Here is a 15860-nt window from a genome sequence, read left to right as displayed (position 1 = left end):
AATCAGCTGCGCTGTTGTTTGAAAATGTATTTGTGATTAAGTGACTACAACGTTCCTCAAAAATATAGTCTAAGCTGTCAATTTTCTGTTCTGGTAACACTAAAGATTTAATGAGGTATACACACTAATGAACCCGCATGATTAACACTTCCACTACGTGACGTGCAGACAAATTAATCTTCATGGCATTTAAAATCCCATGCAACTATATATTTTTTGTAGAAGATCTGGTTCATTATGTCTTTTGCCCATCAGCAATACAACTGAAAAGCACTAAGCATAGCTCTTCCTAAATAACCTTTCTAAACTGACGTGTGCGCCCAAGACAAGTTCATTATTTTGTGTTATTTGTTTATTACAATGCTATTTCACTGGTAATCAAACCATTGCTTTATGTTAAAGATTGTAGCCCTATTCCTGTTATAGCCTTTGCCCACCTTGAAACTCTGCAAGTCGTTTTTGGAACAGCTGGGCTAAGTGTATAAGTTTACATATTTACCTGTTCACGAAGAAAACTGTCTCTTCAAGCGGATTCTCTGTAGTTTTGGTATAAAAAGCTGATTCTGATATTCTCCAGTCCCCCAGTGTCTAGGATAAAGGCACTGCTCCTTTGAACAAGATACTCAAAGTGATGTAATCTCGCCTTCCTTTACTGTGCACTGCACATAAAGCGATTGCAGCCTGGTAGACTGATGTAGTCAATGTACTCGGCATACATTCTTCATTGTATTCGGCATACATAATCATTGGAGATGTCTAGTACATGGTATGGGAAATGTATAGTATTACAATAGCTGTAAGTTATTCAACAAAAAGAAGCAAGCACAGTACAAAATGGCCAGCCCTATGAACATGGTCCATTATTGGTTGCATGGTCATAACTGTGAATTTACAGTAGTGCAGGCTTACACACACAGCTTCGCTCTCTCTCTCTCTCTCTCTCTCTCTCTCTCTCTCTCTCTCTCTCTCTCTCTCTCTCTATATATATATATATATATATATATATATATATATATATATGCCTTTAAAAGTCTACACACCCCCTTAAACTTTTTTCACATTTCACTCATGTCAGTGAAGATCACACAGTCACGGAGTCTCAAAGCACGTAAATTTACTACTGAAAAAAAAAAAAGATGAATAGATGTTTTGACAATTCCCCCCTTTGTTCAAAAAAACTTTATATATATAATATATATATATATATATATATATATATATATAATATATATATATATATGATATAATATAATATATTTATGTTTTGACTTTCATTTTGAAATTTGAAAAAATTTAAATATATAAAAATTATTAGTTTTTCAAATGACAATATCACATTAGTTTACTGTAAAGCTGTGTCTTAGTTGGTGCTTATCTTGGCGAGAGCTGAGTTCAAATCAGCATGAAGTTTTCAACATCTACTCTCATGTAATGGAAATCTGTAATTTAACTCCCTATATTATATATATCATATGATATATATATATATATATATAATATATATATATATATCCACTGTTGGGGGTGACGGTGTTAATTACCCAATTAATTAGCTTGATTGTCTCCTTTTCGGAATCCAAAGAGAGGATCGTCTAATTTTTTTCCTCCTATTTTTGTCCTAAAACTTTATATTGTAAATTATATGCGAATAACACTACATAAGGCCATCGGTAGAAGGAATTTAAATCCTTTAAATTAAAAGTACTTGCTCCGGACGCGGTCCAAAAACACCCCGCGGCCCGTTACCTGACAATACAATACCATTGTAATATAATAAATAATATAATATTATCAAGGGTGATAATCGAGAGGAACCCTTTTCAAATTAAATATAATTATATATATATATATATATATATTATATATATATAATATATATAGACAATGATATGTTTAAACCTGTGACATTATAAATAAACCTAATCTAAACTGTGCTTTATTCATTTGAAAGATGGAAATCACATAGAATATGCACTTAGTGAAAATAAAATTTGTATTTACTTTAATTGTAGTAAATAAAACAGACGTTTTTATCAAACCTTTAAATTAGGTACCTTTGTATAATTGAGCATTTTAGAAATGCAGTTATTTTACTTGGTCATCAAACAAGAAAGAAATGCATGACTCTTATTATTCCCATTTATAAATACCTGAATAAGAATCACTTCTGGGTAAAACCAGTACAACGTGCACAAACGCTCAAATCCTAATTTCTGAAGACCGTGTAACAAAAATGTTCAGCCGTTACCTTTCAAACTGAACTGTCATGCACAAAAAGCTGAATGCGCAAAATACAGAAGGAAATGAGCGCTTTGCTTAAGTTACTTTTTGCGCCACTACTCTGTACAACTAAATACATCTTACAAAATCACATTCAGTTGGCTCACAACACCCACCCCTGCACCACTTAACCAAAAAAAAAGAAAAACTTAAGAAAATGAATCCATACTGTTTGAGCAACTCAACTGCAAATTGAATATTTTTTGATAACTCAAGCTGTCAATTAGTGACACACGGCTCGATTTTTATTGTCAATTTCAGTTGAGAAGAAAAAATTGCTTTAAAAATTGCTTGTGTATCTCTGGCTTTAGCAAAGTATCGTATAAAATGTTATTGATTACCACTGAGCTCTTAATTGCTTCTGCGAGTCAAGTGGTTAGTCAATAGATCAATAAAGAAAACTTATTATTAAAAAATAAATACAAATAAAAAAGCCAAAGCGTAAATGTATTTAACTTATTATTATTATTATTATTATTATTATTATTATTATTATTATTAACTCAATACAAAAGTAGCAATACGTAACATAATATGACTACTTAAACTAATTAGCCACAAATTATACACCCAGGTGTGTACTGAAATTAGCTAACTGCTTAAAAAGAAAATATAACACTAGAGTGAGAGGATAGCTCGTTAAATAACCATTAAAATAGCCTATATTTAAATGGCTTAATTAGTCTTATCAATTATTTAATAGTGTGTCCAGGTTTTGAGCTTTGAAAATCTGGTCACTCTTTTAAAAATGTGTCTTGCAACACACATTAAGTTTTGTTTTTTTTAAAGACCTAATATGACCTGTTAATATGACATGCAGGTCATACAGACAGAGTCACGATATTTCTAGCAGCTTATGAATTTACATTTTAAAACAATCATTGTCACTGGACAGAAATACTGAAGAACTTGGCAAAAAAAGCCTTGCTATGCCATCACCTGACTGAACTACAATTCCACTGAACAAAAATGCTCCATATTACCTGCACTAATTACCCCCTGCTGAGATCTTATGACAGATTTTTTAACTTAATTTATTGCATATATTTTCAGAAAAAAAGGACTTATGAGTAATCATACTTTACCATGATACTACTTGGTTTTGCCCGATTCTCATTAATACACATAGCTCTAATTTTGAATTCACGCGCATGTCGGGGGAGGCAGTGTGGTCCAGTGGTTAAAGACCAGGTCTTATAACGAGAAAGTCACGGAGTCACATCCCACCCTATCACTGACTGACTTACTGTGTAACCCTAAGCAAGTCAGTTAACACCCTTATGCTCCATCCTGCAGATGAGTAACTGCATATAATGCACGGTTTACAGCCTACCTCTGTAAAGTGCTTTGTGATGGTGGTCCAGCACTATATAAATATATTATTATTATTATGTGTGGTACTGATATAGAGATTGTTTTGACATGGAGCTCACCCATTTAGTAATTAAGCATGCACATTCCTGGTTTGTATTTTGAGCTTTTCAGCCCCTAGTAAATATATTATTATATATATATGGTATATATATATATATATATATATATATATATATATATATATATATATATATATATATATAAATAACTCACCTATACAACATAATACAAACAAAAGTGTTAGACAATGTTTGTTTTTACTCTGTTCTGAATCGCTGTCAACTTGCTGAGGACGCTACTACATTTGTGTACTTATAAAAAAATGTGAATCAAAAAAGCAAAACCGTGACGATTTTACACGTTCACTGTTTCTGTCCCGCACAAAAAAATAACTCTGAAAACTGGGACAATCACAGTTTTCTCGGGACATCTCATGTTAACCTGTGTAAACATCAATGCCTAACTTAATGTCCCAATTATATACGATACCACATTAAAGAGATATTTTCAATAGTACGGTTAATAATAATAATTGGCATTGTTCAGGCACAAACACCAGTTTCATTTCATAGTAAAATGATTACCAAAAGATTTTTAGCTAACTAAATCCGACCGGTCTCTAGGGTTCCAATTTCCAGTAGATGAACCATATATATATTATATATATATATATATATATATACATATATATTATATCCTATATCTATATTATATATATATAGTTAATTTAAAACTTTTGCAGACTTTAACTCTAAATCGTTCGATACAGAGTTGAATATTATAAGATACAAAACAATACGTTTGAGCAATAATATATATTAACACAGTAAAATAACTGTGATAACTGTCTTTATTACATTAGCGCCGTCCCATACATCATCTAACGTCTTTTTGTGAGCGAGACCGGACTACCCCCTTTCACCTTACTGGGGAAAAATCCATTTTTTTAGGAAAAAAATATTTTATATATATATATATATATATATATATATATATATATATATATATATATATATATATATATATATATATATTTTATATATATATATATAACATATATTGAAGTTTAAAGAGGATGTAATTGAACCCGTTAAATAATATAATTCGGTGGGTTTGGCAATACTATACTCATAATCATCGCTAGTTTTAGGATGGACTACTTGTGGCTTTGTTACTAATATTATTTATTTCCTAATACTGGATTACTCTGGGTAATGACTACTGGTGTGTGTCGTCGTTTAGAAAGGTGACCAAATTATAATTACTTTTGTTTACAAAGGTATCTGTTTGCAGTCCATCAGCTGTGTCAGTGTTGTGCTGCGAACCTAGTGCGTGCACGCATCATTTCTTTGGGAAAACTAGATCACGTCCAGTGTCATGCAATTCAGGTTCTATACGGTTGATGAAGAAGTTGTGAAGGTTGTAGTTTAGCGAGTTAAAATGCATTAAAGGAAGCACGCATGCTTCCGGGTTTTGCTTTCTGGTTTTGTGGAGGATGATGAAGAAGCGGTTGATCTGGTTAATCAGTGGAATAAATAGAAGGATGACGAAGTTCCTCATTGCCCTCGCTTTAATCGCCTATATTGCCTGTAAGTATAAATCACACCTGCACGTGCACTTACAACCAAAACTGTGTTGCTACCGGCAGCACTACTACAGAAGCACTGATGTTTAATCTGTATACAGAATTAAAGGGGAAGTATTTTGAATTACATTGTATCGTTGATAATACCAGAGATCCAAAACACATCCTGTTTTACCAAAGTGTGGGGCTGTTTCTGAAAAAAAAAAAACTCTTAAGGGATTTTAGGTTTCTTGGTCTTTAGATAGGTATGTACATTTTAAGGAGGCAGTGTGGACCAGTGGTTAAAGTCCAAGGCTTGTCAGAAGGTCACGGTGCAAATCCCACCACTAACACTGACTGACCCTCAGCAATTCACTTAACCTCCTGTGCTCCATCCGACGGATGAGATGTTAGATTCGTGTCCTATTGTAAGTGACTCTGCATATAATGCACAGTTCACAGCCTACCCCAGACAAGAGCAAGTTTCATACCGCTACAGTTTTGATATGACTCGGAGCAGTAAAGTGTGGACAGGTGGATCACAATGACAACAGATGAGTCTGAGGCACACTTACACCAAGGATATTCTGTATATCCAAGATTCTCAGACAATATTCTAAACCGAAACTTATTACAGGTATAATATTTGAACAGTTGTAGCAGCACTTGGGGATATATAACGCTATATTTTGGTATTTTGCTGTCGGATGGAATTGCAGCAGTGGCAAATGCCATATTTAAATTGTATAAAGTATGAGGTAGATTTGATCATTTTGTGTCCAGCCTCCAACATATATAGATGTTCCTCAAAATTACATAATAAACACAGTAAGTGAAAGGTTACTGTTAAACGTGGAAAACGAAGAATTAACGCAATGCAAGATAAAAGTATTTACAATTTTGTACACTTAGTCTAAACCTGGGTGCAAATGGGTATTAATGAGCTTGTTTCTGTATGCATTTTTAATCTGCTTGCTCTATAATGGGAAAATGATACCTGCATATATTGAATAAACCAAACTAATGTCTGAAGAAAAGGACTGTGCATTTCATTGCATCTAGGTCACATTAAGAAACAACTACTCACTGCTTTTAAATCATCTTCCGTTACAAATGCTTGTATAAAATTGGCGGTTTATTGACTTTAAAGCCAAATTGAACTGACACAATAAGCACATAAGGGTCTCCATTTTAAGACCTTGGATATTTTTTTGTAATATCAGATCACTAAAAATAAGCCAATCTTGATCTACGTTTTTTTTCTTTCACTTGGCAGACAATTTAAATAATAGTAATAATAATACAAAAAAGTTCAAGGTCTTTTGACTGCTTTTCAGCTGTGATGAGTACATAGCGGATACAGGTGAGGTAACAATTCAGCCATTAAATAAAATGCACGAAACACACCATTTCTCTGAGTTTTGCGGAACCTGTGTACTACAGCTAAACATTATTTTACTAACTTAACCATATTGTGGTCTTTTATCTTACATTGGTTTTTTAATATTTCGCTAAAATGTAATTTTCTCTAATCAATTTGCAGTGCAACCTGCTTGCAACTTCATCGCTCTGAGACAAAGTACATCTCCAAGCTCTTGTTATGTGGTGCATGGTTATATTGCTATTTGTTGTGAAAGACTTTCCAATCATAAAACATACACGCACAAATCCTTTTTTTTATTTTAAATCAGAAAAGGGTGTATGCACTTTAGCAATTAATGTAAGAAAACTGTCAAACCTTTGCATTATTAACAATGTGAAGCGTTCTGTTTCAATGTCTGAACAAGCACTTCTGAGACGATTTATGAAATTCACAAGGTATAAACAGGCATGTCTGATCAGCCCTGTGATGTTAAAAGGAATTTATTGTAGAGTATATAACTGCAGCTCTCAGAGTTAGTTAGGATTTCTGTATGATCGAATGCTGAAGTGCCTGGCCTGTGTCAGGGTGTGAGACACCAGTCATCTTGAATGCTGATAGATTATCATGTCAGCAGCTGAAATGTATTCAGTCAAGGTCCCAACTCGGGATCAAACCCTTGATATCTATAGTAGCTGACAGACATGACCTGAATAAATTGCAACAGGATGTTTCCTGTCTACGCCTATAGTATATGCTGTATTTATAGTTCAGGTTTTTTTCATGTCTGGTTTCTCAGACACAGATTTGGAATTAATCTTGTCCAGTTTTGTGTTTGAAGCACTGTATTAGTTTAAGCTGATGGATTTAATTGAGTTAATGCAAGTACCAAATAACAAAAGAAACAAGCAGTGATAAAGATAAGGATTTAGCACTATTAACGTTATTGTAATTTGTATTTGATAGTTTATTATCTAAAGTACTGTATATTTGTACAATATCTACTGTTGTAGGTGAAGTGGGATATTGTTCTTAATGTTAAATGTTTAGAATGAATAAATTTGGTAATTCACTTGTTGCCTGATGTTGCTAAGTACAGTATGTCTATAGTGATCCTTTTAGCTATCTTGTTAAATGAGTTGATTCTGTCCCACAGTTTGCATTGCCGTCTGGTTCATTGCATTTTCAACCTAGCACAGTAAATCAGTGCCAGATGTAAGTCTGAATGTATTGCACTGGGATGCAATTTGTGAGTTTGTGCTTAATGCTAACGATGCATTGTTTTGTGCCTCTGAAAAAAAACGCCATCTTCTTGTCTCTAATGATTGAATCTTTCTGCCTTCTCTGGCTCAGCCCCTGTTGAATAAATGCATCTCTTCAAACTTCAGAGCATGTTTTCTTGATGTTCTAGGTCAACCCATGATTAACAAACTGAGTCTCTTCTTGGTTGAATTAAAGGGTAACAATTTATTTCTTCCTCTGGCCAAATGAGGGGAGTGGGGGGAGGCGGTAGGAGTGTGTACCAGCTTTTTATTGTTATAAACACCTCCCAAGAGAACACTTCGGCTTAGAGAACAACCTTGTGGTGAAATGTAATTTTTCCATTGTAAGTGGTCCACTTGAAGGAACGGTGACTTTACTTAAAAGAACACCTTTTTGGCACCGATAGCGATTTGTTTGCTACCCAATTCAAAACTGACATTGTAACCTGATAACTCGTCATCAAACGCAAATTAAAATGATTGCAAAACTGGTGTCATCTTGAGCGTACTCTAGAGCTGCTGCTGCATTAACGTGCGTAGGGTGGCTCTGTGTTAATAATCATTGTGTTAAAATGTGTTTTCGTATTCATAATTACTGTGAGAGCTGCTGCATTTTTACCATGAGTGCTTTGTTCATTGACAGTTAGTTTGTCAGTTATTTTATTAACATATACTTGCCTGTTGCTTTTCTCTTGTTCTGTTAATTTCATGTGTTGATGCACATGCGTCATGACATAAGTAATGAAAACCTTGGCCAGTGACTCCTGTATAAGGAATCCTATAGAAAATAGGTGGGATTCAACCTTCACTAAGCATCATCCTCAAATACTTCTTCCATCACCAGCTTCTAATCCATTGCACAGTGAAGCAAGACCGGTACTATTTCAAAATCTTAGTTTCGCTGAACAGAGCCATTAAATGTACAGGATGTCTGGACTTCCTGTTCCAGTGGGCTTATTATGGGCACTGTTGCCTGGCCAGAAAGCCTCACATTGTCAATTAAGTTTGACTTAAATGATAATTATATACTGTTAGTGGTTGAATGACTCTGGCGCCTACTACTTTTGTCCATCGGGACCATCCTGGAAACAAGCTGTTAAATCTCTGTGGGTTTTTACATGGGAAACAGTTGAAATAAATAATAAACCAGTAGGATACAGTATATGTTACAGGTAGAAGGATCACATATTTTTTGACGTGTATTGGGATACAAAAATCAGATGTTCGTATTCACTGCAAATGACAGAAATACCTTGCACTTATTTACCTCCCTCAACAGAACTTGAGTGTCAAATGAAAAAGAACTCTGTGTTATATGTGGAATTTAATATATAAAAGTAAACACAAAAAAACACACATGATCAACACAGCAGCTCTTGAGACTTTATTAAAAAGTTTTAGACAACAAAAACTAAGCAAACCAGATTATGCACACACATAGTGATCTATGGAAGGCCATCGGGGTCAAAAAAGTGGTGCTGCTTTAGAGCGAATTAGAATCTCATGGGACAGAAAAAAGGCATGCACATCATTCTGAAATGCCTTGCTTAAACGTTGTCCAGTTGTTGTGTCATGATTTTTATATAGATTGCATATAGTATATCTTTTGTTGCAACTTTGTTATGTGGAATGTAATAAACGAGAACCAAAACTGTTTTTTTTTTTCCTCCCCTTTGTTTTACAACGCCTTTTCCAGCATCACACACTAGTTAAATAAAAATAACTTTGAATCCAGTATTCATTTGAACTGCATTTTTTAAACCCCGGCTAAAAACTTACTGAATGTAGCCAGCATTTTGTTTGTACTGTACTGTAGTTTGTTGCAAGGGTATGACAGCTTTGGTTTGAATAATAACAACAAATAAAAAGGCAACTTAGACAATATTTTTGAGAAGCCGCCTCTTTGCCTCAAAACTATCTGAAATTATAATAAATTCTTATGGTTTTAAGTTTTACTGATATTGAATAATTTCGGAATCCACTTTAGTGTTTGATAATGTGCTTCATGTTAACTATTTTACTGCACACGTAACCAGCATAACGTCCAAATATCTCTTTTCAATTTGTGTGGCCAACGTATTTTTAATACTTCATGGGCTTGGCAAGGGGTAACATCTAATAAGTCAATCAAAGACTATGTTTCAGAAAGCTCATCTCTGAAAAGCATTATCCTCCAAGGGATGCAAATTCCTGTTGGAGAAAATGTGATATCATAACCTCCTTTTATTAGTTCAGTATAGTTTCTATTTGGATGTTACTGCTAGTAGGGATGTTAGAGTCTGTTTACCTGAAACATTTAAACTTTCAGATAAATTGTTAACATATGAGAAGCCCTGAGTTTGAGAGATCATTTTTATGATGCGCCACAATACATTACTGTGGATGGAACTACATGTGCACAGCATTAATGTGTATACCACAATGACTTTGAAGCACTTTGTGATGGGGGTTCACTATGAAAGGTGCTATATAAAATAAAGATTGATTAATTAATAAATATTCAATAAATAACCTCACACTGCACACATCCTACTATATAAATACTACAGCTGACTGTTTGACATGCATATATCTTTGATAATCATTAAATGTTTTAGGAACAATTCTAAACGCTTAACACTGGGAAAAATATTTAAACTAATAACATTCGTACTTGTCATCAGGATTTCTTCCTACGGCGTGTGTGTGTGTGTGCATCAAGGAGTAAAAAGTGTTTTGTAAATTATCATTATTATAAAAACTTTGCCCTTACTACCACGTGTGTGGGTTTTTTTTAATAGTCATCTTTTTGTTTTTCAGCTGTATGGGGAACCTATACAAGTATGAGGTAATATTGTGGTTTTATTTTTTTTAAATTCACCATTGTATATTTAAAAATTACTGTTCTTATTGTTTGAATTCTTAATTATTAGTAAATCAATATATGAAAACTGGTACAGTTTTACATGCTATTGTGAATTAAATACTTTGGATTCATTTTGTGTTCTTTAGGCATTGCACAAAAAAGAAAAGAACCCATATAATTTAATAAAATATACATTGGCCAATAAAAACTGGACTTAATAGGAAATAAGACCCATTGTATAGCAGTTTGATCCATTTCTGGTTTTACTGTGACACACCTTAATAATCAAGCTTGTAGTAAAACCTTGAATGGGTGAAACAGTGGGTCTTCTTTCCTTCCCTGCTATACAGGTCTCATATGTACAGTTTTGTAGAAAGATATGTTATAGCAAACCTGTATTTTCATTTACAAACATTGGGCACTACAGTGGGATAAAGGAAGTTCTTAGTTCCTATACATTGTTCTCAGAAACCTGTTAAAATTTGACCTCCTGGTTCATTTCACCTCCCCTCTTCTGAGTCTAATCATGTTAAAGCGTGTCAGTCAATAGGAGAAGCATCTGGCTGGTTAAACACAAGAAAGATGCCGTTGAAGAGGTGGGGACAATTTCACCCTCTAGGAGAAATGACCCAAGAAAGTGCAACACAATCTGAAAGCATGGTTCGCAAACTGAGATTTCTTTTTCCTGCTGTAGTTTTAGATATCATCCTGTTAAAAAAAAAAAAAAAAAAAAAAAAACACACACACACAACGGCAACTAAACTAAACACAACAGTGCACATTTGAGACGTATGTAATGAATGGAAGAGGACAACAGATTCGGTTTATGGAATTGTTTTATTAGCTAAAGCCAGTTTGAATTAACTTTTTGTTTTGGCCAAAAGTCTGTATTATTTTAAAGTGTTTGCTGTCAGCATTGAAAAGTGTCAAGGAGGCAAAGGTTTTTAATCATGTAAGTAACCACAACTCTCCTGTGTTCTTTGTGCTGTAGAACCATACAAGAAAATGGGGAACTGCAAATAGAGAGGAAGATTGAAGAGGTTGGTTCTTGTTTAGTTTTAGTTTGAGTCTGGAGGGTAACATGCCTTGCTCATCGCATGTATCAATGCTAACGGTCTCCTCTGCTCCTGTAATGTTTTATTTTTTTCCCCTTTTATTAAATTTGTCCTAAAAGAAAAAAAATAGCAAACGGTTGTATTTTCTGGAATTTCTGGGAATTTCTGTTATGATGTCATTACTTGATAAAATCTTAAACCACTGCAAGAATAATTGGTGTGATTTAATATTGCTGGTTGATCCCTGATGCTGCATGTCAAATAAAAAAAATTTAAAGTATTTTTTTTGTTACTACAAATGTTCATATGAGAATGCAAAGCTTTTTTGTACACCTAAGTTTGACATTCTGTCCTGAAAGTTTTGGCATGTTTAACAATAAAAAAACAAAAAACATAACCATAAATGTGATGGATTGTCCTATCTGTAACATAGGTCATAATGAATACAAACGTGAATTTTCCACAGTCTTTGGTTCACTCTGATCTTTCTATTCACCTCTTAAAGCCTTGAATTTACATGCCACTGTAGTAATATGCATGCCAAAAGCAAAGGTTATTTCAAATAAATAGATAAATAAATGACTCACAAAGTTGTTCAACATAATTATTTTGAATGTAAGTAGGATGTACATTTTTTTTTTTTTTTTTTAATTTTTGTTTTTTTAAGGTAATTGCACCCCTGCGGGAGAAAATCCGAGATTTGGAAGTCAGGTATGTTATGTGAAATTAAATGACAGATGAGTTTTGACAAGTTGCAAATCACACCACAGTAGTGATATCTTGATAGTGATTTCATTTTTAACTGAGAGAATGAGGTGTCATTTGAGGTGTGAAGACTTGTATTTCTTGACGGTGTCAAAGTGTTGTGGCTTCTGTAAATCATTTTAAAGTTGATCTTAAATAAGTTGCTTTAAAAATAAACAAGTGACACTAACTATTTTAATGAAAATTGGAGAAGTGGTATTTAAGGCCTGTATGTCATTAGATTAGAAAATGAGGTGTTTGTGTTATGGTAAAAAAAAATGATTGAGTTTACTATGTTGAATAACTTTGTGTTCTCAAGATACAAGCAAAATAAGAAGTGTGACATACAAATGAAACATTATGCTACATACCAAGTTTCATCACAATTGGACAAGTGGTTTTCCAGATGCAAAAAAAGTAAAGTGTGACATAGACATACAGACATATAGATATTATTAATAAGAGAACTAATCAACCCAGATTTTATCAATTATTGAACTGTTCCTACAATTCGAAGATGACTGCCAAATTGAATACTTTTGGGATATGCCTGCTTGTCCGGTATTCGCTGAGCATTTTATATCAAAGCTGCCGATAGGCCCCTCCGCGGAGTGGCGTCCTTGGTCCCGCCTCACCGAGGAAATAAATAGTCTTCACTATTGTGTGGAGAGCTCAGCCTCTTTTTCCTTTCACAGACAGGTAGGTAAGGTGGGTGAGTATTACGCTAACCTTTTCTAGTTGTGATTGACTCTTAGAACTCCTCCTTTGAGTTTTTTGTGAGTTCCCTTGCAGTTAATTAGATTAGTGTTTTAATTAATTGGAAGTAGACTTGCTCGGCAACTGAAGGCAGAGCTAATGATACGCAACTGCGTTCGTTAAAAAAAATAAATAATAATAATTGTCAACCGCCTACATCGCCTAGCGATTATAGGCTGCTTTCTAACCTCTGCAGCCTGCTGCATGTTCTTACTATAATTTCCTCTGCTTCTTGCAGCTGTAAAAAAAAAAAAAAATGGGGGAGAACACGACCCTCCAGCAAGTCCAGCCTCGCTCTGCAGCCGGTGTTGACTCGGACACTCGGTGTGTGTGGCCTAGCGCCCCTACAGGCCACAGATTTACTGTTGTTTTTACTGTTACAGTAAAAAAAAAAAAAAATAAATAAATATTCCAGCTTGCTGTCGAGTGTCTCTCTTCTACTGCATTGCAGTTTAAAAATAAATAAACTGCACGCTCCTTCATTAGGCCAGAATGGGACAGTCTGTCTGCCCTAGGGCTCTCAGACGCAGTAGTGAGTACACTGCAGAATGCTAGGGCTTCTTCCATACCTATAAATGGAAATATTTTCAAAACTGGTCATGATCCCATGTGCTACCCTATAGCAGTTATATTACAGTTTCTGCAAAATCTACTAGAGGCGGGTAAATCTCCCTCTACATTGAAAGTGTACCTAGCAGCCATATCTGCATGTTCCCATCGACTCGGTATCCCCGGGCGCTCTCACTAAGCTAACAGATACTATAGAGCTAAAATATCTCTCTCTAAAAATATCTCAGACAGCCTTTCTGTTAGATGTCACCTCTGCTAAGGGGGTCAGTAATCTACAGGCACTGTTCGTGAACAGTTTCTGTATGCGCCTTTGGGACGATGGAAACGGATTGTTGCACGCAAAACCTGCTTTCCTCCCTGAGGTGATTGCAATGTTACACTTGAATCAGTCAGTAGAACCTAGAGGCTTTCCATCCCCCTCCCTTCCCGCAGGAGTTGTCTAGGAGATTAAATTCCCTCTGCCCAGTTTGGGCATTGATAAGAGGCTAGAACGAGAGCACTGTGTCAGTCTGACCAACTCTTCGTTTGTCCCGGCGAACAGACCCGAGGTCAAGCCCTCTCTAAGCAGTGACTGTCCGATTGGATTGTGGACATGATTTAGACTGCATATACCTGGAAGGGTGGCCGCGCACTCAACCAGAGGTGTGGCTTCGTCATGGGCCCTCTTCAGAGGTGCCTCATTGACCTGGCTAGCTGGAATACCCCGCGTACGTTTTAACAGGTTCTACCGACTTAATGTTGTAGATCCCTCTGTGCATTTAATAGTCATAAAGGTCCTTGAGGTTGCACGCTCATGCCACCAACACTAGATGGCGGCAGCAAGATGTCCCTCAGATGCTGTCTGCTCATTCTCCCTTACGACGGCTCTGGTGTGCTTTCCCAAAAGTATTCAATTTGGTCGGTCATCTTCTCTTTTTGGGAACTGGGGTTACATCCATAACCTATCGTTCACAAGCTATTGTAAAGTGCTTGAATAACTTTGATGTTGATTTTTATGTCAGTGCGTTTTTCTCCCTATATTTGATGTTTTAAAAAAAATAACCTGTACACATAATTTATCAAATAGTTCTGTGCACATTCTGCGAAATACGATACTTTACCCATGACACTGCCGTGAATTTAAAAAACATTTCTGCTATTTCCACAGGGCCTTACTCGTAAGACAAGTTTATTTTCTGAAGCTGTAATAACCAAGGCTATGCTTGCCTTTCATTAGCATGTTGATGTGTGCCGGTGGTCTGCATGGAAACTGTGTGGCTGTTAGTTATAGGTCTATTCATGTAGCAATTCAAGTGAAAAGAATTTGAGGTAAAACTTAATGAGTTTCTATTAATGTGTGCAAAGTGGAAAACAATCTAACAAAAAAAAAATAAAAACACTTGTGAGAAAGTGGGTATGGTATTGATAATATTGGTAGGTATAAAGTCAGGCTAATTAAAAAAAAAAAAAAAAAAAAAAAAAAAAAACTACCTGGAAATACTGGGAAGGCATTTCAGCCACACATAGTCAGAATCATCAAGCTTGTTACTCCAAAGTGTGACTAAGTTGTTTATTGTTATTTTTGTGGCACTCCTTATTTTCACACTAATGGTGCCAAATGCACTTTGGTATAATCAATCTTACAAAGTTTTCCCTTGTGACATTTTATAACGGCCACATTTGTACTTAAAAAAAATAAAAATAAATAACAGCTGCTCTCTGATCATTCATGTACATTTTCACAGAGGTTATTCCTCCATGTTGACTTGGGGAATTAGAGCTTTGAAGTGTCCAAGGCACTGAGCTCAAAGCAATGGCACTTTTGGAACTTTAATGCACGACAGACAGCACAGTCATCCCTTAGCAACAGGTGCTGTGAAAAGCAAATCCTTGACCATTTCTCTCTGGAACAGCTTGTTTTGTTAAAAGCTTTTTTTTTTACCTACACAAGTTAAAAGGTTAAGAAAAACAGAACATGGAATATGTCATTCTCAATGGCACTTCTTAATGCAAAAAACACATTCACTGACAGAATTTGCTGCAAAATTAAGCTAAGAGGAAAGGCAGGGTT

At 35.0% G+C, this 15860-nt stretch overlaps 1 protein-coding gene across 2 annotated transcripts in view; it reads left to right on the top strand.

Annotated features, from left to right (window-relative positions):
* The first annotated feature begins 4730 nt into the window (after positions 1-4730).
* Positions 4731-15860, top strand: part of LOC121327972 (UDP-glucuronic acid decarboxylase 1) — a 38255-nt gene continuing 27125 nt past the window's right edge. The window contains exons 1-4 of one of the 2 annotated variants that reach the window (XM_041272365.1): positions 4731-4900; positions 10640-10667; positions 11677-11725; positions 12408-12451. In XM_041272365.1, the coding sequence (XP_041128299.1) occupies positions 10663-10667; positions 11677-11725; positions 12408-12451 (98 nt within the window). In that variant the 5' untranslated portion in view covers positions 4731-4900; positions 10640-10662. Of the gene's footprint in view, positions 5244-10639; positions 10668-11676; positions 11726-12407; positions 12452-15860 lie in introns of both variants that reach the window. The other variant, XM_041272364.1, reaches the window with a different exon arrangement.

Source organism: Polyodon spathula, chromosome 15, assembly GCF_017654505.1.
Source record: "Polyodon spathula isolate WHYD16114869_AA chromosome 15, ASM1765450v1, whole genome shotgun sequence".
Taxonomy (NCBI): Eukaryota; Metazoa; Chordata; class Actinopteri; order Acipenseriformes; family Polyodontidae; genus Polyodon; species Polyodon spathula.
The sequence above is the reverse complement of the archived record's forward strand: the minus strand, read 5'-3'. Positions and strand labels throughout refer to the sequence as shown.